General features: G+C 46.0%; 1 protein-coding gene across 3 annotated transcripts in view; it reads right to left on the minus strand.

Moving 5' to 3' along the window:
- Positions 1–27000, minus strand: part of TMEM132C (transmembrane protein 132C) — a 476658-nt gene that overhangs the window by 219073 nt on the left and 230585 nt on the right. For all 3 annotated transcript variants that reach the window (XM_075898467.1, XM_075898466.1, XM_075898468.1), the window contains one exon: positions 5148–5294. In XM_075898467.1, the coding sequence (XP_075754582.1) occupies positions 5148–5294 (147 nt within the window). The remainder of the gene's footprint in view (positions 1–5147; positions 5295–27000) is intronic.

Below are 27000 nucleotides of genomic sequence, written 5' to 3' on the forward strand. Positions count from 1 at the left end.
ATTCAATTGGTTAATTGGTTAAACATAACGTTTAACTGTTTAACTAATTAAACAGAAACCCTGCTCCATAAGCACCAAATATTTGGCTATCTACTGCAAGCTACAGTGATCCACAATGCAATCTCATTGTTGTCAGGTAAACACATGGCTTGATTCACTATCACCAGGCATCTGAGGTTTGGGAGATTCCTGGTTAATTGATCACAAATAGTGCAGACTACAGAGACTATAGGCTCTAAAATAACACCATGGTTTGTGAGAGGGTGTGTGTGTTTTGGAGGTGACTGAATGACTCCAGGTGAAATATAAAGCCAGAAACACAAACTACCACCCAATATGTTACTACTTTGAAACACTCTGCTCACACCCTCTCCTTTTTTTAATCACAAGAGCATTTTTGTTTCATGCTTGAGTCACTTGGCATCATATGATGCTGATTGATGGGAAGGACCTGCCGAGAATTTTAATGACTCTGTTGGTTTCCTCTCAGTCCTGATGATATGAAATGTAACTCAGTAACATCCTCACTGTATTTGGTATGACTGCAGGGATTCTCAAACTGTTCAGATGACATGTGTGTGCATCAGGGGAAGGGACTAAATAACTGACAGTCTGATATGTGAGCCTAACAGTGGGAAGAGCTAAGTCCATAGGTCCTTCAAAGGTTCAGGGCCAAGGGGATGAAGTGTTACATAGCAGCAGTTTTCCATCAGGTCAGTTTTTCTAACAAGTCTCTCCATTCTCCCCCACTTGCCTTCTCTACCCCAGTTAGATACACAACCAATGTGTTATTAGACAATGAAGTAGGACTCCCTTGAGAGCATTGAGTGGCTTTCTTGCCACCACTGACACAAAGCTTACACACAAACACATGGTTGCACACAAACACAAAGAACGGAACAAATTCATCTTTCCACAGCCCAGATCTCAGCACAGGGGCAGAAGGGAGGCAGTTTTCATCTGCCTTGCACAGGAGCTTCTGGAACTCTATCAGCTTCCTTATCAAGTTTGTGTTGCATCCTGGCTGCAGTGGTCCCTCTGGGGCCTTTCAGAAGGACAGATTCTCCAGCACACAGGCTTCCCCAACTATGTCCCTTTTCATGTTTTCTCGGTCTCTTCTCCTCTTCTGCTGCTCCATCTTGCACTCCCTGATCTGTCCTGGAATGACTTGTGTCTGGGGTTGCTGGGGAGGCAACTTAGAGCGGGCTTCCCATCTGTCCCCCTTCTAAACTGAAGCTATTCCCAGGGAGGAGGGGAAGGCCTTAAACTGGCCCCAAGTTGGTGTGAAGAATGGCAGGGAAAAGCTGCACCAGGATCAGGACAGTTAAGCAGCTAAGACAAGAACAAAAATCTGCTCATCAATCTTTCACGGACACATTTCAGTCCAGCCAACAGTCCCCTGGAAAAGAGAACCGACAAGGGACATGAACTGCAAAAGGAGTTGTTTATGCTCCATTCCCCCTAATCAATAAGTTGTTATCTTAATCACAAGTCAAATGGAGCTCAACATAGGCTATGTTATCGGGCACACAGGCAATATTGGTTTAGTACTTCTCCTGGCAATAAAAAATCACTCTGTTTTAATGGTGGAATCTTTCTTTATCAGCTGAAGGTAATGTTCAATTGCCCGGGGGAGGGGTGTGTTTCAGAATATAAGTTTACAGAGCTGGGAACATGGAGTTTATTTAAATTCTCAGGGTTCACGGTACATACATTTAAATAGGAATAAAATACACCCACTCATGGTTGTAGTTATTGTTTACGTAGAGCCAGAGGGCATTAGGCACACAGGTGGTGGGTCTGCATGGGAGACAGGCAAGCAGGGCAGATTTTGTGTGCTTCATGAAGTCATTGCAGCACCTACATTCTATGTCACATCATCACGATTTGGCAAAGAAACACTATGGTCAACAGGGAATCCGAGGATGCAATCTCATTTTGCTGGAGCAGAAAAATTTTCATGAGACTATATTTCAGTAGTACGCTGAGCTGCACTGAATAGGGTTGCCAGCCCAGATTGTCCTGGAATTTTCAGGAATTAAAAATGAATCTTTAACTAAAGATTATGAGAAATATGTTCAACCAAAACTGACAACCTTAACTGTGAATCAGGATAGATCTACCAAACCGGGGCTGCGAAACAATCCAAGGAGAGAACCAATTGTTCTTTTAGTTGCAAAGTTGGAGAAGACTGTACAGCTGTCAAAGGCCTCTCATTCTCTCTCCCTGCTAAACTAATTCTCTGAGCTTTACTGGACTAGGTGGGAAAACACTACACTGTGCATCTGGCTATTATCTTCACAACGAGCTGTGTAACGGATCTCATTTTCGTAAAGTGTATGAGAAATAAAAATCTTTATTTGCTTCATTTTAACAGCCCTTTTGCATAGACAGTGGAAAACATCTTTCTCTGCTCAACTAAGTTTATGAGTTGATAGAGTTTTGGCAGGAGAAGCTTAAAGAACACTGAAGCTGAAACTCCCAAGCAGAACCCCACATTTTCTAATCTGACCTCACACAACAGAACGGTTTATGCTGTACACACTACACTGCTACACTAGTTTGAAAAAAATGATGGCAATTGAGAAAGAAGCCATTAGGGGCCTACAATCCTGAGCCAAATTAAATTAGCTTGAGAGAATATTTGTCCTTTGCACCAAGAGGGCTCCTAATTACACTCAATAACAACCATAAGGTCCATCACTCAGTATCCACCTCCCATGGAAAATCAGTACAGAGACAGCTAGTTGGCATTCATTATTGTGTTCAGGGAGGAAATCCCATTAATACAGCTTCATGTCGTAAAAGCTGTATTTCAGTACATTAGCTGGTATATACTTCCACAGTGGTTGGAGAGCTAATGGCATCAAGGTTTCTGTCTATCCAATTCTTCCTAATGCATTAACGTTTCATTCAATTCCAGTCCAGTCATGCTTTCAAAACAAAGGGGATATTTACATTCTCAAATGTAAGAGGTGTTAATTAACACATTCACTTTTATTTGAATAATTACTGTTAAAATATTTTATAGGTTAACTAGATGTGATGCAAATTGGATTAAAAAGATTTAATTTGGGTTTTGATAACCTGACTATTATATTTCCACAGCTGTAATTACATTCGGCTTTGGCATTATATGCTTGTTCCAAAACCCTGTTTTGCTTTTCAACATTTTTTTAAAATCCTTATTTGTCAGGCTTAAATGATTTATTCTTCCTTTTCTCCCTGCAAATTCTTTATTACAAATACCACTAACTGCAGTGATGTCTACCATAGATGGATTGAATCAGTAAGCTGCTCGTGGCAACAGATGTTTTGACAATTTATAGAAGTCTACCATTTGCTATGCACTGTCATTGTCTGGGAGCAAAGTAAAAACATGATTACAACTTCCTTGGACTCCCCTGTGCCTGAAGGAGTAGTGCACAAATCATCAGACCAATTGCAGGGGATGTCACAAACCAACTAAAAGTTGATTAGACTGATGATAATCCACCTGCCACAATTCTGGGCTAAGATTTGGACTAGTCATGAAATACCAACCAAGCAAGCATCGCATGGTTTTCAGGTTGAACTTTTCTAGTTTGGCACCTCTGGGACCTGATAGTGCCAAAACAGAGAATTTGCTGAACCATGACAGGTCAATTTTGTAGTGAGCGGGTTTCTTTTTGTTTGTATTTCACTGAGGCGAATAAATAGAACAATGTTTGCAGTGCTGCTTAATAATGTATGACTGCACTGATACACCCTATATAAGCCTACGCCTAGCCAAGGCTGATCAGCTCTCTTCACAACAAAGTATCGGTGTTGTTACATGATTTTAAGGCATTGGCACAAGGAAATAAGTAGATAAAGCATAAAAATCAAGCTTATGCCTAGCGATATTACCAACACTTCCCACTGCTTGCTGGGCTCTTAAAAGACATTTATGGGTAAATTAGAGCTAAATAACAGCTCAGAACACTGAGAGCTGGGACTGGTAGCTATAAACAAACTTTATGGGACAGTGGGAAACTTGGTCACACCCACGATAAGCAGACAACCAGCTAACTAAAATCATGCCAGATCACAGACATTGCCAGACCAGAGAGTGCTGGACTAGAGAGGTTCAACCTGAATATTGATCATACATTAGCAAGGGTCTAATACACAGGAGGGCAGTAAGCATTCATTAAAGTAATGCGCAATGAGATCCAAACTAACTTCCATTGTAGTCTATAATGAAATTCTTATTGCCCGAAAAGGGAGAAGACTGGAGCTGAGAAACAGTCAAATGTGTATGTTACAGAATTAATTCTTAACACATACAACACAGAAATATAGGAATCACCATTCTGATCAAACCAGTCCTCTCTGGAGCCATTTCTGACAGTGGCTAATTACTACATGCTTCAATAAAAGGTGCAAGAAACATGGCACTGGACACAATGTGGATTTCTTCTTATGCCCAGGCAGTTAGTAGTTGGCTTATGGCCTAGAGAATAAGCTTTTATATTTTATCTGGTTTCTCTGCATTTTCACATCTACTCAGTATCTGTAAGTTTTTACTTCTGATGATGAGAAGAAAGGCAGACTTCTCTTTTCTGGTGTATTTCAGAGTGACCCAACCAGGTGCAAAGGACTTCATGACAGAAAAAATCCAGGGGAAAATAATAGTTCACATACCCTCTTCATCCCTCCCCAAAATCCAAACAACCCTCCAAACTTTTTCTGTTATACTGAACACTGTCAATACTAAATGTTTTGCATGATCCCACACTAATACCTATGAGTTAGCAAAGCTCATTACTGAAGAGTTCATTGATGACTTAATAATCTATCAGAGCCAAAACAAGATCAAAGCTCTCAAGCCAGACAAATCTATGCTCCGTAAAAACCTTTAAAAGACATTCATTGTGACGAAATATATAGCTCTAATCTATGCTTTTCAGTTTAATCTGAGGAGTTTCATTGTCTGAAAAGTGAGATGCCCAGTTATAAATGATCACATGGTACTACAGTAAACGAAAGTATCTCCAGATTTCCAGGGTCTAAGGTTTAATAGCTCAACTGGCACAGTATTTAACATGACCCTTCAGTCTTTTAAGCAGTGGATGACATTGTGGCTATAAATGAGTTTAAGGCTGAGTAGACATGAGCGTTCTTACCTGTTCCTTGAATTTGGTGCTATCCTTTGACAGCTAACTGTTGTAGTTGAATGTTTTCCACCATTCCCCACTTCCTGCTTCACATCCCATTGCCGGGGATCACTGGCCTTCGCACTAAGAATATTCACTCCCTTCTTCACCTTGGCCCTGTTGGGAGCAGCGATTGTGAAATATTTAGAAGAGGATAATTCATGACTATGACCTTCCTAATGCAGCACAGAAAAATTCAATACATCAGCATTAAGAAAAGCATTAAGGGTGTTTTTAAATCCATTTGAAACTAGTAAAGAAAGCAGGAGGGATAACATTAATGCAGACCTGTGCTTTGTCAACCAACAGCAGACTTTTAATTTTATTGAATGGATAAATTAACTACATCTCCTTCCATAGGTTCAGACTTTATGGCTGGAAGGGACAATCATGATCATGGCATCTTCATGTTGTGAAGCTTTTTGGGAAAGACAGGTTCCCCGGGGGAGATTTATGACAATTGTGATTGTAGAAAAAGGCATACGTGGGATTCTTTCCCCTAATTCTGAAAACATTCCTCATGTAACTAGAATTTTGCCCCAATGTGGGAGACACACTCAGAGTCCTAGGAATCCACATTTAGGCTACAGCTATCCTGCAGGGTTTGCAGTGGCAAAGCAGAAGTGCTGCTGTAGCACTGCTAGTGCAGGTGGTATAAGCTGATGGAAGAAAGCACTTCTATTAACTTAATTAGGACAACACCCATAAGCGGCAGTGGAAAGGTCCACACCATCGCTGAGATGGGTATAACTTGCATTGGTCAGAGAGTGGCTTATTCATATGCTTGAGTGACATGAGTTATACCAATATAATAGGGATGTTAAAAATAATGTAAAAAGTAACTGTATAACCACTGAAAATCTCAGGGCTTAAATGGTTACCTATGCTGTAACTTCTGCAGTATAAAGCTTACTTATACTATACAGCCTGCATTAAAGCCTTCCCGGGAGCAGGGCTGCAAGACCCTGCCAGCTTGGCTCCCAGGGAGGCAGTTATGTTGTGGCAGCCCACCTCAGCCTTGCCTGCCTTGGTCCTGGGGAGTTGGCTTCGCTGCCCTGCCAGAGTGAAGCCACTGCTCCAGAAGCTGGCTGAGTGTAACTGAGAGCATTAACCAATAAAGAAGCATTAGGTTATGGGTTAAATGTTTAATCAGTTATACTCCAACATCCCTACAACATAAGAGGTGGTACATAAATAGCCTTTGATACATCGTAGGAATCTCATATGCACTCTTTACACTGGAGTGAATTTCAGTAGCAGCTCTTTAAAGCAGTGGTCCCCAACCTTTACGGGCTCCCGGGCGCTCGGGGGCGGGGCCACACTCGCGCCGGGCGCCCGGGGGCAGAGCCACACTCGCGCCGGGCGCCCGGGGGCGGGGCCGCGCGTCCTGGGGCACGCCAGGGCCGGGGCCGCCCGAGCCCCTTGTGCCGTGGGCCCGGGGCTGGCGCCGCCGCCCGAGCTGCGTGCCTGGGGCCGGCACCGGCGCCGCGCGCCCGCATGTGCCCCGTGGCTGGGGCCGCCCGAGCGCCGCGCACCAGGCGCCGGTGAGTGTCGCGCGCCTGGGGCCGGCGCCTCCAGTGCGCCGGGGGTGAGGCCAGCCCGGGTTGTCGGCGGGCGCCTAAAAATGCCCTGGCGGGCGCCATGGCGCCCACGGGCACCGCGTTGGGGACCACTGCTTTAAAGCAACCCGCTTCCCTGCTTCTGATATATTTGTAACTCCGGGGCATTAAAGAGTTCATTTTCTTGCCTTTTGTCTTGTGAGTCCTCTCATTCTCTCTATCATGCCATTCTAAGAAAATGTTATTTTGAAAACTTTACTATACAAAGAAAATAATTAATTGATTAGCTCTGGGGTCTGTCTTTCCATTTCTGCCATGGATTTGCTGTGTCATCCTGGACACGTTAGTTGATCTCATCCTATGCTTCAAATAACATCAACAGCAGATGTTGTCAGGTTCAATGAAAGAGAGTTTATAAAGTGATTGAAGATTCTCCAAAGTGCAAAATGTATTACTCTAATTTCAGTGACAGTCAATTTGCATTACAGGACCTCAAGAATGAAAGAGACTTATCCATCTGCATTGACACTGATACAGTTCCTCTCTCTAGAGCTCACAAAAGTTGGATTCGTGTACATGTTTGTGCATGCATGCAGTGCATAGTAGTCAATTACAACACCCTCACAAATCCATTTTGGATTTATCTGAAACCATTTCCTGCCCCTTCCCCAATTCTTCAATTCATCACCAAACAGAAAAATCAGGTATTCTAACAGATCTCCTTCGACTATTTATGAAACTTTAACAAATCTTTTATAAATCCTTGATTAAAAAAAATCAGCTGTCTTGGCATTGAAATTTGATAGAACCTCTGAAATTAAAATGTGAAGAACACCCACTGTTTAAAGGCTCAAATCATACATAGGGAAAAAATATGTAAAACCCTTCACTTCGACCTTTTGGGCCTCTTCCACTTGAAAATAGTTTTGAAATGGTACAATATCAGTTGAAATTGGATTCACAACATTTGAATTTTGATTCAGTTACAATTTCCTCAGGAGTTACAAATTGCTCTTTCAACCATTCAGCTAAAATATTGGACATTAGGATGAGTGGCCTTTCCATCTACTATTATGTAAAACCCATTTAAAGAAGCATACTTTTCAGGAGTAAAGTAGGTTATGTTTAGTAAGGAAAATCAATGGTGTGATTGCACTTAGCGCTGGAATTAGGGTATGAATACCCAGAAGACTAAATTTCCTAAATAAATATTCAGCAGCGTAAACTGTTACTCTCCCTATAAAAGGGGCGCTTAGTTTTATATAACAAGGTCAATGAACGATTCAGAATTAGGTCAGATCATACTGAGTACCATGTACTTTTAAGTAGGTCTGTACATGCATACAACAAATGTTTACACTTAAATGTTAATTTACTTACATCTGACTGCTAGCAGGGAAAAGTCTATTTAATTCCTTTCCAAAGACTGGTTGACCTTGGTATACGGCTAAACTAAAGACCATGGCCAAAATTGTTTGCTAGTCTCCTACATTTACCTGCTTCATCCATGTAGCATTTACACACATACTGCATTCTCTAAACTGTGGCAAGTGTGGTGGGTGACAATAAGTGAAGATGACAAGCATCTGGGTATTCTAGGCTTCCTCAGAGCACACTTTCCCACTCCAATTGAACAATTTCCCTCTCCGCTGTGCCTATTCAATCACATAGGATCACTCAGCCAGCCACTTTGTTTTATCCTTCCCTTTCCTTGAACACATTCTGCTAACCCAGAGAAACTTGTTAAGCATCTCACCTGGAATATTTGGCCAATTAAAGCACAACATGCATTACAATTGTTTTCCCCAATAGCAAGAGGGACTAATCATAAGAGGGTGGTAGGACACACTTGAATTCATTGAACCCAGAGTGTCAAAAACAAGCAAGTCAATTATTGTCTTCCATCATTCCTACTTTATTTTACCCTTCCTTTTCCATTTCCTTGGGCCATGTTTTCCTTCAGCCAACCAAGCAAGTAATCCCCCGTCCACCCACAATGCTACTCTCTGGGGGTATGTCTACACTACAAAGTTAGTTCGAACTAACTTTCATAGGCGCTACACTAGCGCTCCGTTAGTTCGAATTTAAATCGAACTAACGGAGTGCTTAGTTCGAACTAGGTAATCCTCATTCCATGAGGATTAAGCCTAGCTCAAACTTACTAGTTCAAATTAAGGGCTGTGTAGACCCTTAATTCAAACTAGTGGGAGGCTAGCCCTTCCCAGCTTGCCCTGGTGGCCACTCTGGCCAACACCAGGCAAACTCTACTGCCCCCCTCCCGGCCCCGGAGCCCTTAAAGGGCCACGGGCTGGCTACACAGTTTGTGCCAGTTGCAAGGCTGCTAGCACCCGTGCCAGCACACCCAGCAGCTGACACTCCATGAGCCAGCCACCCAATGACACCCAGCCCTCCCCCTCTTCCTGGGACCAGCCTGGCGGCTCCCAGGACCCTGCCCGGGGCTGCAAGAGGCGGGCGCCCTCGTGGTCTAGTGCGGAGATCGTGGATCTCATCGAGGTTTGGGGGAAGTCTCCAATGTCCACGATCTCTGCACTAGCCACAGGAACGCGGCAGTCTATGGCTGCATGGCTGCCAGCCTGGCTGCCAGGGGCCACCAGCGCAGCCGGGAGCAGGTGCGCTGGAAAATAAAGGACCTGCGGCAGTCCTACTCCCGGGCCTGCCTGCCAGGGGCCGACCCGGAGGCGTGCCCCCACTTCCAGGCTTTGGACCGCCTCCTGGGGGCTCATGCCATCCCTGCCCCCCGGGACGTGACAGACCCCGGGGCAGAGGGACCGCTCCAGGAGACAGAGGAAGAGGAGGAGGAGGAGGAGGAGGGCTCCGAGAGCCAGGAGCCTGCTGGCAGCCTGCCCAGGACCTGGGACCCCCGAGGCACCCCACAGAGCCGCTCGCCTGTGTCGTCCAAGGCTGGGGAGGCATCCACCTGTGAGTACCATCATGCTCCCCTTATGTGTACGGGGGGCTAGGGCAAGAGGGAGCCCAGGGACCATGCGCCTGAGCCTTGCCCACCACGGAGCAGCAGCTGGGGATCCTGCAGGGGCCCTGGCCTTGCAGAGGGGAGCTGGGTTTCACACACCTGGGCCCCTGGGGTAATTGACCGCTGTTCTTGTTTCACCACAGCCACAGCACCTGGGCCTGCAGGGCGCACCAACCCGCCTGCAGCAGCTGCCCGTGCCCGGGCAAGCAGGACAGCCAGGAACCAGGAGGAGTACCGGAAGCGGCACCTCCAGTTCCTGGAGCAACAGCTCCGTCTCCAGGACCACTGGGTCCAGGAGGACCTGAGGCTGCGCCGGAGGAGCTTGGAGGCACTGGAGGAGCAGGGCCGTGCCCGGCAAGGCCACCTCCAGAGCCTGCTCGACCGCTTCCCAATTCCTCCTGCTCCCCCTGCTCCCCCTGCTCATCTTCCTGCTCCCCCCCCTGCTCTCCCTCCTGCTCCCGCTCCTGCTTCCTCCACACCCCGTGTCCCTCCTGCCCCACCCTCCACAACCATTCCCCACCAACGCCCCCGGACCCGCAGCGTTGCGAGACTGGAGAGGCAGCCGGACCCCCACCCCTGAGCTTTCCTTTCCCTTCCTCCCTTCCCTCCCCTTCCAGCTCCCTCGTCCAAGGTTTCCCCCTCCCCTCTCCCACCCTCCTTCCTCCATCCTCCCACCCCAGTTATGTAAAATAAAAAGACGTTTATGTTTGAAAAACAGGTGTCTTTATTTGACAGTAGGGAGGGAGGGGAAAGGGGAAGGGGGTAGGGTGGAAGAAGGCCCCAGTGGGGCATGCAGGGAGAGGTCAGTCCTCCTCCTCCACCAGGAAGCTCTCCTGCAGGGCTTCCCGGATCCGGACGGCCCCCCGCTGGGCTTCCCGGACAGCGGCGGTGCAGAGCTGACTGTAGTGGCCAGCCATGCGGTCACCCTCAGCTATCCAGGCTGGCAGGAAAGCCTCCCCCTTTCGCTCACATAAATTGTGGAGCACACAACATGCTGCCACCACGGGAGGGATGTTGTGCTCGGCCAGGTCCAGACATGTGAGGAGGCATCGAAAGCGGGCTTTCTGTCACCCGAAGACCCCCTCCACCACGATGCGGGCCCTGGTCAGCCTTGCATTGAAGGCCTGGCGGGAGGGATTGAGATGCCCCGTGTAGGGCTTCATCAGCCACGGCTGCAGTGGGTAGGCGGCATCCCCCACCAGGCAGACGGGCATGTCCACGTCCCCGACCCTGATGTGGCAGTCGGGGAAGAAGGTCCCGTCCTACAGCCGCTGGCACACGGAGGAGTTGCGGTACACCCGGGCGTCGTGTGCTTTGCCGGACCAGCCCACATTAATGTCCGTGAACTGTCCCCAGTGGTCACACACGGCCAGCAGGAGGATGGAGAAGTACCCCTTGCGGTTCACGTAACAGGACGCCTGGTGTTCCAGGGCACGGATGGGGATGTGCGTCCTGTCGATGGTCCCCCTGCAGTTGGGGAAGCCCAGAGCGCCGAACCCCCGGATGACGGCGTCCGGGTCAGCGAGGCGGACCATCCTGCCGAGCAGCACCCGGTTGATGGCCATGACCACCTGCGGAGAGAGACACAGCAAAGCGCCAATCAGTGGGGCGCCCGGGTGGCTGGGAGCATTCGTGCCCTGGCAGTGCCCCACACCCCAGTCCCGGAAGCAACCCCCCTGGCAGCGTGTAGTACTGCCGGGACAGACCGACCCCTCCGGTGCGGGGCGCTTTCGCCTCCTCCCGCCCTCCCTTTGTCCCTGGGGCGGCCCATCCCCTCCTTGCAGCCCCCCTCCCCGCTGGCTCAGTGGCCGACGAGTGCCATACCTGCATGAGCACCGCTCCGACGGTGGATCTCCCCACGCCGAACTGGTTCCCGACGGATCGGTAGCTGTTCGGCATGGAGAGCTTCCAGAGGGCGAAGGCCACCCGCTTCTGGAGGGGGATGGCGGGCCTCATGCGAGTGTCCCTTCTGCGCAGAGCAGGGGCGAGCCACTCGCAGAGCTCCAGGAAGGTGTCCCTCCTCATCCTGAAGTTCTGGTTCCACTGTCGGTCTTCCCAGCGCTCCAGGATGATGCGGTCCCACCAGTCGCTGCTGGTGTCCAGACGCCAGACGCGGCAGGGCACGTCAGTGCTGGGGCGCCACCGTGGCTCCTCCATGGCCCCCAGGGCGGCCAGGAGGAGAGGCAGGGGGCTGACGTGCACCAGGTGGTGCCAGGCAGCCTCGAGCCATTGCTGGCAGGTTTGCAGCAGCAAGTCCAGAAAGTGCACCAGAAGGTGCAGGGCGAGCTCTGGCTCCATATTGCCACCTGCGGCGGCGTCCCCGAAGGGAAGCACCGACACAGACGGGCACAGAGACCAACGCTTTGCTGTCCCTTGGCGAAGTTGGCAAGCAAGCGGAAAAGTTGAGAACCGGCTGTCCGGGGGGGTCCCTTTAAGCACGAGTCTCAGATAGCCTCAGACAGCAGCCACACAAAGCAACTACTGACCTGATACCCTGCCAGAACCGGTTTCAGCCGCCCTTAAATGCGCCCCTGCGTCCAATCAGTGTGGACGCGCTAGTTCGAATTAGCAAAACGCTAATTCAAACTAGTTTTTAGTTGTAGATGCATTAGTTTGAATTAGCTTAGTTCGAATTAACTAATTCAAACTAAGTTAGTTCGAATTAGCGCTGTAGTGTAGATGTAGCCTGGGTTGTTAGTAGCCATTACATTTTCTACAGGCATTTGATTGTCCAAACACCCAAAGAATTAGATCTCAGAATACAGACTGGTGGCATTTCTAAAGCATCCACCAGCATAGCACTGGTATTAGACCTCTGTCCAAAGTAGGACCTAAGTAAATTTGCCTATTTGCCTTGTTCTGACCATAAGCTACATTGTGCATGAATGCAGCCAGACCTCCTAGGCCATTTTGACTACATGCTTTCCATGAAATAGTAACCCACCAATCAAGGCTCAAGGCTTACCCTATCATATCAAGACTTCAAAGGCCTGAAATCCTACCCTGGTCAGTTAACTTCCACAACATTGCACTTCTCCTTTCATGGGGATTCTGATTAGCAAAGAACTCACTCTAGCCCTTGAAACAGAAAGCTCCACCAGTCAGCCAGCAAGGTAAAACAAAGGTAAGATCTGATATAGGAGGTATCTGAGCCTTTAGCTATCATCTTTGGAAAATCATGGAAGACAGGAGAGATTCCAGAAGACGGGAAAAGGGCAAATATAGTGCCCATCTATAAAAAGGGAAATAAGAACAATCCAGGAAACTACAGACCAGTCAGTTTAACTTCTGTGCCAGGAAAGATAATGGAGCGAGTAATTCAGGAATTCATCTGCAAACATCTGGAAGATAATAAGGTGATTGGTAATAGCCAGCATGGATTTGTAAAGAACAAATCATGTCAAACCTATCTGATAGCTTTCTTTGATAGGATAATGTGACTTGAAAATAAAGGAGAAGCGGTGGACATGGTACACCTAGACTTTAGTAAGGCATTTGACACAGTCTTGCATGATCTTCTTTATCATTAAAGGCAAATAAACTTAGATGGAGCTGGCAGTATTTTAAAGAAGCCTTACTAAAGGCACAGAAAGAAACCATCCGATGCGCAGCAAGAAAAGCAAATACAGTAGGCAACCAGATTGGCTTACCAGGGACATCCTTGATGAGCTTAAACATAAAAAGGAAGCTTACAAGAAGTGGAAACTTGGATGGATGACTAGGGAGGAGTATAAATATATTCCTTGAGAATGCAGGGGACTTATCAGGAAGGTGAAAGCACAACTGGAATTGCAGCTAGCAAGGTATATGAAGGATAACAAGAAAGGTTTCTACAGGCATGTTAGCAATAAGAGGGGGATCAGAGAGGGTATGAGGCCCTTATTGGATGAGGGAGGTAATCTAGTGATAGATGATGTGGGAAAAGCTGAAGTACCTAATGCTTTCTTTGCCTCTGTCTTCACTGACAAGGTTACCTCCCAGACTAATGCACTAGGCAATGCAGCTATGGGAAGCAGATGGATAGCCCTTGGTGGGGAAAGAACAAGTTAGGAACTATTTAGAAAAGCTAAACATACACAAATCCATGGGCCCGGATTTAATGCATCTGAGGGTACTGAGGGAGTTGGCTAATGTTATTGTGGAGTCTTTGGCCATTATCTTTGAAAACTTGTGGGGACTGGGAGAGATCCCGGATGATTGGAAAAAGGCAAAAAGGGAAGAAGGACAATCCAGAGAACTACAGTCCAGTCAGCCTTACCTCAGTTCCCAGAAAAATCATGGAGGGATCCTCAAGGAATCCATTTTGAAGCACTTGGAAGAAGGGAATGTGATCAGGAATAGTCAACATGGATTCACAAAAGACAAGTCATGCCTGACCAATCTGATTAACTTCTATGATGAGGTAACTGGCTCTGTGGATATGGGAAAGTCAGTGGATGTGATATACCTTGACTTTAGCAAAGCTTTTGATACAGTCTCCCACAATATTATTGCCAGCAAGTTAAGGGAGTATGGATTGGATACATGGACTGTAAAATAGATTAAAAGCTGGCTGGACTGTTGGGCCCAATGGGTAGTAATCAACGGCTCAACATCAGGTTAGCAGTTGGTTTCTAGCAGAGCACCCCAAGGGTCTGTTCTAGGACTGGTTTTGTTGAACATCTTTATTAATGACCTGGATTAGGGGATGGATTGCACCCTCAGAAAATGTGCAGATGACACTAAGCTAGGGGGAGAGGTAGATACGCTGGAGGGCAGGGATAGGGTCCAGAGTGACCTGGACAGATTAGAGGATCAGAGGCATAGTGAAGGGGGGGATGAGGGGAGCAATTGCCCCCAGGCACCATGCTAGGGGGGCGCTGGACTGGTGTGGGACTGAGTGCACCGAGTACATGCTGCTCTTGAGCTGCTGGCTAAGTGCTGGCTGCTGTGGCTGCTTTACGCCGTTCTTTCCAAAGTGCAAGCCAAAGCAGCCAGCTGGGTGGGAGGAGCAAAGCTCTGAAGAAAGGTACATTCCTCCGTGCCTGGCTGGGGGAAGGGAAAGGGGAAAACTCCCCCAATCAAATCCACCCCCCACCCAGGGGGGGCCGGGCTGAGCGGGGTGGGACTGAGTGCACTCTGCTCTTGAGCTGCTGGCTAAGTGCCGGCAGCTGTGGCTGCTGACACCGCTCTCTCCAGAGTGCAAGCCAAAGCAGTCAGCTGGGTGGGAGGAGCAGTGCTCTGAAGAAGGGTACGTTCCTCTGTGCCTGGCTGGGGAGAGGGGGAGGATTTGAATGAGGGAGTGCTCCCCCCTGGCACTGGGGGTGCCTTGCCCTGGGGGGAGGAGGGGAGAATGCATGGGGGGAGGGCTGGCTTTGGGGTAGGGGTGAGGTGAGTGTATTGAGATGGGGAGCACTGTGGGGGGGGAGCTGGCTCAGGAGAAGGGGTATGAGTGCCGTTGGGATGGGGGAGTATTGGAGGGGCTGTCTCTGGGACAGGGATGGTTGTGTTGTACTTAAAAGTACTCATGGGACCTTTTTGGGGAAAAGGCAAAATGCCACATTTATTGGTCACACACACACATACACTCACACAGAGCATGTCTTGTTTTCACCAATAGCTGTTCTACCTAACTGCTGGCCAGGGTTGGAGCAGGGGCGGATAAGGGTTTTTGGGGCCCCGGGCAGCACAATTTCACAGGGCCCCCCCTTTGACACGGCGCATGCACGGGGCCTCTGGAAGTGCGGGGCCTGAGGCAGCTGCCCCGCTCACCTTGCCCTATATCTGCCGCTGGGTTGGAGCCAGATCAATGCTCCCATGTTGACTGCAAGATGCATAGTGTCTTCCTTCTCATGCAGAGAGTCATCATATGCAGGGCTCGCCGAACCGCGGCAAGCCCCACTCGCCAGCCACGCTGTCCCGAACCCGGCTCTTCCGGGTTGCAGTCTACTCACCACAGGCAAGTAGACTGCATTATTTGTCAAGCCCTGATCATATGCATATGCAGTTATTCATCTATAGCACCTTCTTCTGGGTGTTTTTTTTAATGCTCCCCCATTCACCTTCAAAAAGAGACCATCCAAAAGCAGGCGCGTTCTGCTTACTCCCAAGGCATCCATAGGTCCAACCTTCTTTCAATGAGCCCACTTCACAGGTCCCATTCTTATTTTTCTTGAATCTGACTTCCACCTTTCTCCAACCATCGCAAGAGATGCTTTTCTTTCATGCTTTATCCAGTCACACCTTATTCACGCAGCAGGATAATCAGTTTAGCAAAGGGATGAGGAAGGCTAAACAGTGATATCCAACCTTTTGGGGCTGCCGGGTGTCCGGGGACGGGGCCACACATGCGCCGCATGCCCAAGGGCAAGGCTGCCCATGCACCGCACGCCCGGGGGCCAGCACCACGCATGCGCCGTGCACCCGGGACAGGGTCCGCCTATGCGCCACGCACCCAGCACCGCATGCCAGGGACAGCCCAGATCATTCGGCGGGCACATATAAATGCCCCGGAGGGTGCCATGGAGCCCACGGGCACCGCGTTGGGGACCATTGGTCTACAAGATACAAGGTTTCTATGTAAAAAGGCTTAATACAAAGTTTCTATGTTCTGTAAAAGTATACAAAGTTTCTATAAAGGGACATAATACAACAAACTAAAGACTTATTACAAAACTAAAAGGACTTGATACGAAGTTAAAATAAAAAAAATAATGAGAAAATGATTAGTACATAGATTAATAAGATTCACCTATAGTTGCATTGGTATGGAGGGGGCTGAAGTGCCTGGTCTGGGGAAGGTATGTTGTATTGGAATGGGTGATGCCTGGCTCTGGAGTACAGATGAGTGTATTGCGGTTATTTATTTTTCTAAATAAAAGATACTTTATAACAAAAGGAAAAACTTAAAAAACAATAATCTGGTAGCACTTTAAAGATAAACAAACGTAGATCAAGCATGTCAAACTTGAAGCCCTCTGAGGGCCACATAAATGAAAAGTGATAGCTTTCAGGGACACCAAAGAGAATGTACTTCTATAGGACAGTTGTAATTATTTATTATTTTAGATTATGTTTTAGGTATATTTTATAATATTTTCAGGTATTTTTTTATTTTAATACAATAATTAGATGTGTAAAATTATTTGCTCAGTAACAAATGATTGCGCTGGGGGTGGGGCAACAAATTTGGCCTTTGCCCCCGGGCACAAAACATCCTCGCTACGCCTCCATAGAGGATTGGGCCAAAAGAAATCTGATGAGATTCAATGAGGAGAAGTGTAGAGTCCTGCACTTGGGACGGAACAATCCCAAGCATAGTTATAGGCTGGGGACCGAATGGCTAAGTAGCAGTTCTGCAGAAAAGGACCTGGGGATTACAGTGGATGAAAAGCTGGATATGAGTCAATAGTGTGCCCTTGTAACCAAGAAGGCTAATGGCATATTAGGGTGTATTAGGAGGAGCATTGCCAGCAGATCTAGAGAAGTGATTATTCCCCTTCATTAGGCTTTGGTGAGGCCACCTCCGGAGTATTGTGTCCAGTTCTGGACCCTCCGCTATAGAAAGGATGTGGACGCATTGGAGAGGGTCCAGCAGAGGATAACCAAAATGATTAGGGGCTGGAGCACATGACCTATGAGGACAGGCTGAGGGATTTGGGCTTATTTAGTCTGCAGAAGTGAAGAGTGAGGGGGGATTTGATAGCAGCCTTCAACTTCCTGAAGGGAGGTTCCAAAGAGGATGGAGAAAGGCTGTTCACAGTAGTGATAGATGGCAGAACAAGAAGCAATGGTCTCAAGTTACAGTCGGAGAGCTCTAGGTTGGATATTAGGAAAAACCATTTCACTAGGAGGGTGGTGACGCACTAAAATGGGTTAGCTCGGCAGCTGGTGGAATCTCCATCCCTAGAAGTTTTTAAGTCTCAACTTAACAAAGCCCTGGCTGAGTTGTTTTAGTTGGGATTGGTCCTGCCTTGGGCAGAGGGCTGGAATTGATGACCTCCTGACGTCTCTTCCAGCTCTATGATTCTATGATTTTATAATTCTATAGTGTAAGGTGGGTGCATAACTTGCTGGATAACTGTTCTCAGAGGCTGTGTCTAGACTGCATCCCTTTTCTGTAAAAGGGATGCAAATTAGACATATCGCAATTGCAAATGAAGCGGGGATTTAAATCTCCCCCGCTTCATTAGCATAAAAATGGCTGCCGGTTTTTTCTGTCTCGGAGCTTTGCTGGAAAAAAGCGCCTGTCTAGACGCGGATCTTTCGGAAAATAAAGCCTTTTCCGAAAGATCCTTTATCCCTCTTAAAATAAGGGATAAGGGATCTTTCGGAAAAGGCTTTATTTTCTGAAAGATCCGTGTCTAGACTGGCATTTTTTTCCAGCATAGCTCAGAGACAGAAAAAAGCGGCTGCCATTTTTATGCTAATGAAGCGGGGGAGATTTAAATCCCCGCTTCATTTGCAATTGTGATATGTCTAATTTGCATCCCTTTTACGGAAAAGGGATGCAGTCTAGACACAGCCAGAGAGTAGTTATTAACAATTCACAATCCTGCTGGAAGGGCATAACAAATGGGATTCTGCAGGGGTCTGTTTGGGGACCAGTTCTGTTCAATATCTTCATCAACGATTTAAATATTGGCATACAGAGTATGCTTATTAAGTTTACAGATGATACCAAGCTAGGAGGAGTTGCAACAACTTTGGAGGATACGGTCATAATTCAAAATGATCTGGACAAATTGGAAAAATGGTCTGAGATAAACAGGATGAAATGTAATAAAGACAAATGCAAAGTATTCCACATAGGAAGGAACAATCAGTTTTACACATACAGAATGGGAAGCGACTATGTAGTAAGGAGTACTGCAGAAAGGGATCTAGGGATTATAGTGTGATGCTGTTTCAAAAAAAGCAGACATGATTCTGGGATGCATTAACAGGTGTGTTGTAAGCAGGACACGAGAAGTCATTCTTCCGCTCTACTCTGCAATGATTAGGCCTCAGTTGGAGTACTGTGTCCAGTTCTGAGCACCACATTTCAAGAAAGATGTGGAGAAATTGGAGAAGGTCCAGAGAAGAGCAACAAGAATAATTAAAGGTCTAGAGAACATGAGCTATGAAGGAAGACTGAAAGAATTGGGCTTGTTTAGTTTGGAAAAGAGAAAACTGAGAGGGGAGATGAGAGCAGTTTTCAGGTATCTAAAAGGGTGTCACAAGGAGGAGGGAGAAAAATTGTTCTCCTTAGCCTCTGAGGATAAGACAAGGAGTAATGGGTTTAAACTGCAGCAAGGGAGATTTAGGTTGGACATCAGGAAAAACTTCCTGCCTGTCAGAGGGGTTAAACACTGGAATAAGTTGCCTAGGGAGGTTGTGGAATCTCCATCTCTGGAGATATTTAAGAGCAGGTAGATAGACATCTATCAGGTATGGTCTAGATGGTACTGGGTCCTGCCGTGAGAGCAGGGGACTGGACTCAATGAACTCTCAAGGTCCCTTCTAGTTCTAATGTTCTATGATTTTATGAGTCCTGCTTGCTTCCAGAAAGCAGTACATTAAGAAAGGAGGAAGTATGCACTCTTCCCTCCTCATCCTCCATAGGAGAATTACATGGAGGGAGGAAAAGAGAATGGGGAAAGATCTAAATATAGGCCCTAGTCCAGCAAAGTACCAAAGCATATGTTCAACTTGACGCCCATGAACAGAACTATTGACTTGCGTATAGCTGTTCCCATGCTGAAAGCTAATGATGTGCTTTGCTGGATGGGGTCTGTAGTTTTTATCATTGGCAAAAATAAACTGCACCATGGAGAAATGAATGACCTTCAATTCAGAGTTGGACAATATAGTGGAGAAGTCAGCTTCAAGTTAGCATTGGATCAATGTTTATATAAGGATGTTTTTGAAGCCCTTTCCCACATACTGGTTAGACTGTAGAGTGATGTAAGCTTGATGGTTGCTTCTTGATCTCTGTGGTTATTTATTTGTATCCCCAAAACCCCCTTTTACCTCATATTTGTCTCAGACTGATTTGGGGGCATCTTCCCTCTTATCTCCAATAGAGAGTTAGAACATTTTGCCAGCATGCAAAACAAACACCATCTTGACTTCACAGAAGACAGTACTTGACAGTTTATATTTGAAAGTCACTAGATAATTCTTTTCAAAACTAAATAAAGGAACTTTAGAAACACTCACATTGGTAAACCAATTTTGTTTAAATTCACAATTTCCAATAAAAAATGGAAGTCCTTAATTGAATTGCAAATTTTCATTTAAGCCTAAAATGTCTCAGGCTTCCTAAAGGGTAAAACTTAGAGACAAACATAATTAATGTATTCAGATCAAGTACACATACAAATCTTGTCATTGTTATTGCATTTTGGTGTTTCTTCTGCTGTCAGATTACAAGAAACCACACGTTTATCAGTAACTATATGCAGTGAGCATCTGATAAATGCAGTACATCCAAATAGCAATTAAATCTCAGCTACAGTGGAAGATGTGATTTATGACTCTAGGAGTCTTTGAAGCCTTCTCACATTACACTTTTCTCATTTAAATTAAAATCTTGGGTATGTGTCTTTGGTTATGATAGGCTGATACCACCTGCAATAATAAGATATTGAGAGGACAAGCTAAGAGCTCTGCAAATTCCTTCTTATGCTATAGTTTGTCCAATGCATCCCAATACTAAATTCCAGCACCTCCCTACTATGATTTGGAGCATCTCACAAGAGACTCCCCATTGTGCTGTATTTTGTGCGATTGTTGCAATACTGACACGAGATCTAGTAGCTAAAAAACCCTACACAGGATTCTGCTGCTAAACCATAGTCTGAGTTGAGATGACTCCTCTAAGTTTCACTAGTGACTGACATCAAGTTTGAAATAGTTTTCTAGCACTATCCCTTTCCTTCCCTACCAGTGTTTCCTTTTCAGAAGGTGTTACCTACGCTGGTATCTTTTGTGTGCCATTTAAACGTCATCCTCTCCCCTAAACACTGTTCTTTGACCTGAACACAGCCTAGTCTTAAACCCACAACTGCTGCTTCATATAGAGCAAACAAAATAATCTTACCTTCTTGGATGCTGTTTTAAAGCTGGTGCACTGTATGACTTTTCAGTAAGAATTTTTCTAAACTTTATATGTTATAAATAAAATGGTATGCTTCGACTTAGCAAACACTGACCCTTTTAGGTTGCTCTTCTCCATCCTTCAAATCCTTTCCGGCCTGTAATATTTGCTAACATGCAAGGTATGTCTATACTGCAGAGGGTTTTTTTTTTTTTCAATGGCTGTTTTTCCAAAAAAACTTCACTTACATCCACACTGCAATCATGTTCTTTTGAAAAAAAATTGAAAGAACAGAGGGATTTTTCCAACATTGGCAAACTTCTTTCTATGAGGAAGAAACCTTTTTCCGAAAGAGTGCTTTCGGAAAAAGGCATGTGTGGACAGGGAAGAGGGAGTTCTTTTGAAAGAAGAGGAAAGAGGAGAGAGGAAAGTACAGGTGCCCTGGTGGCCACTCCATCCATAGTAATCACAGCTTAAATGTGAGCTAGCATCCATAGTGTGGATGCTATCTTTCAGAAAAGCAGAAACAAAAGACAGAACTATGTAGCACTTTAAAGACTAACAAGATGGTTTATTAGGCGATGAGCTTTCGTGGGCCAGACCCACTTCCTCAGATCAATATGTGGAAGAAAATCGGCACAACCATATATACCAAAGTGGTACAATCAAAAAAATGAACGCATATGAAATTGACAAATCAAATTTTAGAACAGAGTGGGAGTGAGGGGGGAAGGTTAGCGTCTGTGTGGTAATGACATAGGGGTGATAATTATAGAATCATAGAATCATAGAATCATAGAATAATAGGACTGGAAGGGACCTCAAGAGGTCATCGAGTCCAGCCCCCCGCCCTCAAGGCAGGACCAAGCTCCACCTACACCATCCCTGACAGATGTCTATCTAACCTGTTCTTAAATATCTCCAGAGAGGGAGATTCCACCACCTCCCTTGGCAATTTATTCCAATATTTGACCACCCTGACAGTTAGGAATTTTTTCCTAATGTCCAATCTAAACCTCCCTTGCTGCACTTTAAGCCCATTACTCCTTGTCCTGTCCTCAGAAACCAAGAGGAACAAATTTTCTCCTTCCTCCTTGTGACACCCTTTTAGATATTTGAAAACCGCTATCATGTCCCCCCTTAATCTTCTTTTTTCCAAACTAAACAAGCCCAGTTCATGAAGCCTGGCTTCATAGGTCATGTTCTCTAGACCTTTAATCATTCTTGTCGCTCTTCTCTGTACCCTTTCTTTGGGGAAGCTATCTTTGTAATGGGTGAGATAATTAGAGTCTTTGTTTAATCTCATACATAAAGTGTCAAATTTAAGCATGAATGACTATTCTGAAGCTTCTCGTTGAAGTCTGGAGTTGAAGTCTCTTTGAAGCAATATGCATGTTTTAAGGTCATTGAGGGAATGGTCAGTCTGGCTGAAATGGCAAGCAACAGCTTTCTCTCTGTGAGAGAGTCTTATGTCTGTTTTGTGTGCATTGATTCTTTGGCGAAGTGTCTGAGAAGTCTGTCCAATGTACATAGCAGATGGACACTTTAGGCACATGATGCCATAAATTATATTTCTGGATGAACAGGAATATGTGTTCTTGATCTTGTAATAGGCATGGTTAGGTCCAATAATGGTGTCAGCACAGTAAATATGTGGACAAAGCTGGCACCGGGGTTTGTTGCAAGGGAAAGTTCCAGGGTTGGTATTAGTGTGGTATGTCCTGTGGTTGTCGTTAAGAATCATCCTGAGGTTAGGTGGTTGTCTATAGGAGACTATGGGTCTGTCTCCCAGAGCCTCTCGGAGTGTAGTATCCTGTTCCAGTATAGGCTGTAGTTTATTGATAATGCGTTGGATGGGTTTAAGTTGGGGGCTATAGGTGATGACAAGTGGTGTTCTATTGTTGGTTTTCCTGGGTCTGTCTTGAAGTAGATAGTTTTTGGGTATTCGTCTGGCTCTTTCAATTAGTTTTTTTATTTCTCCGGGTGGGTAATTGAAGTTTAAAAATGCTTGGTAGAGATCCTGAAGTTTCTTGTCTCTGTCAGTGGGATTAGAGCAGATGCAGTTGTATTGAAGGGGTTGGCTATAGACGATGGATCGTATGGTGTGTCCTGGATGGGAGCTGGAGGCATGTAGGTAACGGTAGGAGTCAGTGGGTTTTCTGTAGAGAGTGGTGTTTAATTTTCCACCGTGGTGTCCAGGAATCTTAGAATCATAGAACTGGAAGAGACCTCAGAAAATCATCAAGTCCAGCCCCGTGCTCTAGGCAGGACCAATTCCAACTAAATCAACCCGGCCAGGGCTTTGTCAAGCCGAGACTTAAACACCTCTAGGGATGGAGACTCCACTACTTCCCTAGGTAACCCATTCCAGTGCTTCACCACCCTCCTATTGAAATAGTTTTTCCTAATATCCAACCTGGACCTCTCCCACCACAACTTGAGACCATTGCTCCTTGTTCTGCCATCTGTCACTGCTGAGAACAGCCTTTCTCCATCCTCTTTGGAACCTCCCTTCAGGAAGTTGAAGTCTGCTATCAAATCCCCCCTCACTCTTCGCTTCTGCAGACTAAACAGACCCAAGTCCCTCAGCCTCTCCTCATAAGTCATATGCTCCAGCTCCCTAATCATTTTGGTTGCCCTCCGCTGGACCCTCTCCAATGCGTCCACATCCTTTTTGCAGTGGGGGGCCCAGAACTGGACACAATACTCCAGATGTGGCCGCACCAAAGCCGAATAAAGGGGAATAATGACATCTCTGGATCTGCTGGCAATGCTCCTCTTAATGCAACCTAATATGCCATTACCCTTCTTGGCTACAAGGGCACACTGTTGACTCATATCCAGCTTCTCATCCACTGTAACCCCCAGGTCCTTTTCTGCAGAACTACTACTTAACTGGTTGGTCCCCAGCTTGTAACTATGCTTGGGATTCTTCCGTCCCAAGTGCAGGACTCTACACTTGTCCTTGTTGAACCTCATCAGATTTCTTGTGGTCCAATCCTCCAATTTGTCTAAGTCACTCTGGACCCTATATCTGCCCTTAAGCGTATCTACCTCTTCCCCCAGCTTAGTGTCATCCGCAAACTTGCTGAGGGTGCAATCCATCCCCTCATCCAGGTCATTAATAAAGATATTGAACAAAACCAGTCCTAGAACCGAACCTTGGGGCACTCCGCTAGAAACTGACCGCCATCCTGACATCGAGCTGTTGATCACTACTCGCTGGGCCCGGCCTTCTAGCCATCTTTCTATCCATCTTACCATCCATTTATCCAATCCACATTCCCTTAACTTGCTGGCAAGAATATTGTGGGAGACCGTATCAGAAGCCTTGCTAAAGTCAAGGTATATAACATCCACTGACTTTCCCATGTCCACCGAGCCAGTTACTTCATAATAGAAGCTAATCAGATTGGTCAGGCACAACTTGCCCTTTGTGAATCCATGTTGACTATTCCTAATCACTTTCATCTCATCCAACTGCCTCAAAATGGATTCCTTAAGGATCCCTTCCATGAATTTGCCAGGAACCGGAAATAGAGAAATGGATCTCTCATGTAGAATGGTCCAGTCTTTTGTTTCAGCTAGACCAGACTAACACGGCTACATCTCTATCACGGCTACATCTGTCAGAAAAGCAGATTGATATTTCTATGCACTTTTGCTGTGTAGATGCTTTTTTTCAGAAGAAGTTTTTTTGGAAGAGCTCTTCTGGAAAAGCTTCTTCTGAAAGAAGCCTACAGTCTAGACATAGCCTCACTATACTTCTCTAAAGTTTCCAGTATAATTCACTAAAGATCTGCCCAGGCTCTGGGAGAACACCTAATGTTACTGAATTCTGAAGGTCACATTGTAAGAAACAATTTCATCATTTCAGGACTGGTTTTTTTTTAATCCAAAGAGTATCTCCTGTTAGCTGTGACCTATTCTTGGGCTGCACTTTCCAGCAAATCTCTGACCTTCTCAAGTGCTGCCAAAAGAAATTCTACCTATTTGTGCCATAAGAGAAGAGAATGACATACATTCTTTGCTTACATAGTAAAACAGCAGATTACTGCCAGCTTGAGGCACCCAGAAGATTAAGGCAGTAGACTAACTGTGACAATTAAACAAGATTTATTTTATTTACAAAGTGCTTTCATTTCTTCTTAGGAACATAACATAAGAACAGCCATATTGGAGTCAGACCAAAGATACCTTTAGCTCAGTATCCTGTCTTCTAACAGTGGCCAATGCCAAGTGCTCCAGAAGGAATGAACAGAACAGATAATCATCAAGTAGTCCATCTCCTGTTACCCATTCCCAGCTTCTGATAACCAGAAGCTAAGGACTCCATCCCTGCCCATCCTGGCTAATAGCCCTTGATGGAGCTATCCTCCATGAATTTATCTAGCTCTTTACTGAACCCTGTTATAGTCTTGGTTTTCACAACATCCTCTGGCAGGGAGTTCCACCAGTTGACTGTGTATTGTATGTGCGCATATTCCTGGGTGAAGTGAGGCCTGAGTACATGCAGAACCTCTAATGAGAAAGGATGATTGTATGGTTAGGTTAGATGTAACCAGATTAGGTCACAGAAGAGCTGACTACCCCAGCTCTGCCACAGACTGTCTGTGTGACCTATGTCAATTCACTAAATTCTTCTTTGCTTCTGTTCTCTATTAATAAATGTGTATAATGATACCACCTCTCTCTCGCCCAAGAACTTTGGAACAGAGGGGGTCTCTTATTTTGTGTAGATTAAGCATTTCACACAATGGAGCCCCAGTCTCAACTGGGGACTCCATGTGCTATTATACGACTGAGGGTAATACTATTCCATGGTTAGTATCTAGCACATTGGTACATATGATGAGTCATCTATAGGTAATTTTTGGTATCTATGATTTCTAGATTGCAGGAAATTGCCTATTAAGTTAGCCATTCTGTTACGGTAGGTCTTGTCCATCACCTCTTCCCTTTTCTTCAGGAAATTGCTTTGCCATGGAGTAATCAGGGTAAGGCCTCCAACAGATGGTAATTGGCATGTTTTAAGTACCACTCCCTATACACTAAAGTTCTGGGCACCTGGAATGTGCAGGTGTAGAGCAAAATAATAACAAAGTTATCAAACATCTTATGTTGTGCCAACAAATGGATTTGATACAAACTTTTATTACTAACCTGAAGCTCCGTACTGCTGGCAGGGAGAGGAGGAAGCAGCTCTGCACACTGCCCCTCCTCCTCTCCTGCAGCTGGGGGAATGGCAGTACAGCAACATGCTTTTACTGAGCCTTTTCCCCATCATTCTCATAGCAGTGAGGGCGATGTCTGGGAGTGGCATAGGGTGTGGAATCATGTGTGGCCTGGGAAGCAGGGGGCCAGGTAAGCTCCCTACCCCCACTCCCTAAACCCAGACTCCACAGTATCCTCACTAGCTTGGCAAATCCTCTAATCTAGCATATCCCATTTACCACTGTTGCTGGATTAAAGAGTTCAAGTGTATTTGTGTTTGTATTGCTGTAGTGACTACCAGCCCCATCAGAGACTGAGACCCCTTTGTGTCAGGTGCTGTACAAATACAGACCAAAAAGCCATTCCCTGCCTCACAGAGCTTACCATCAAGAGACATCAGATGGATACAGACAGATGGCTGAAAGAGCACATGGATGCAGGGAGGCACCTTTGGACAGTATGATAGTGACCATCCAGTTTTACTTCCGCTTCCCCATGAGCAACAGGTGAGCCTGGCTTTCCTTAGACATCATCTCCCTCCCCATGATAGTGACACAATCAAGTCAACAGAGGCCTCTAGCTGCCGCCTCTTTGGCATACACAAGAAGCCAGCTGCTAGCAGGGTATTAAATGTGAAGGATCTGGGTATGGATCTCACTTCCCTAGCTCCATCCTGCTTGGATCTGTGACATCCTGTGTGTGCCATGAAGGTCCATGTTTTCTCTCCCTTACCTCAGGCACTACCGGACGTAGGTGAAGGTGTCTATGCTCATGGGCTGGCCTGTTGCACTGTTCGTGAGATCTTCCACAGGCACCCCATGTATTTAGGCACTGAACTCCCACTGAGGATCTGGGCTCCACTTCCTATTCATGTTGATGGGAATTGGTGCCTTAGGTAGCTTTGAATAGCTCAGCTCCACTGAATTGGATGGGTTCCACTTTTAATGTTTAAAATATAGCAGCCAAAAAAAAAAAAAAAAGAAAAAGAAAAAGAAAGAA

This window comes from Pelodiscus sinensis, chromosome 15 (genome assembly GCF_049634645.1).
Source record: "Pelodiscus sinensis isolate JC-2024 chromosome 15, ASM4963464v1, whole genome shotgun sequence".
Taxonomy (NCBI): domain Eukaryota; kingdom Metazoa; phylum Chordata; order Testudines; family Trionychidae; genus Pelodiscus; species Pelodiscus sinensis.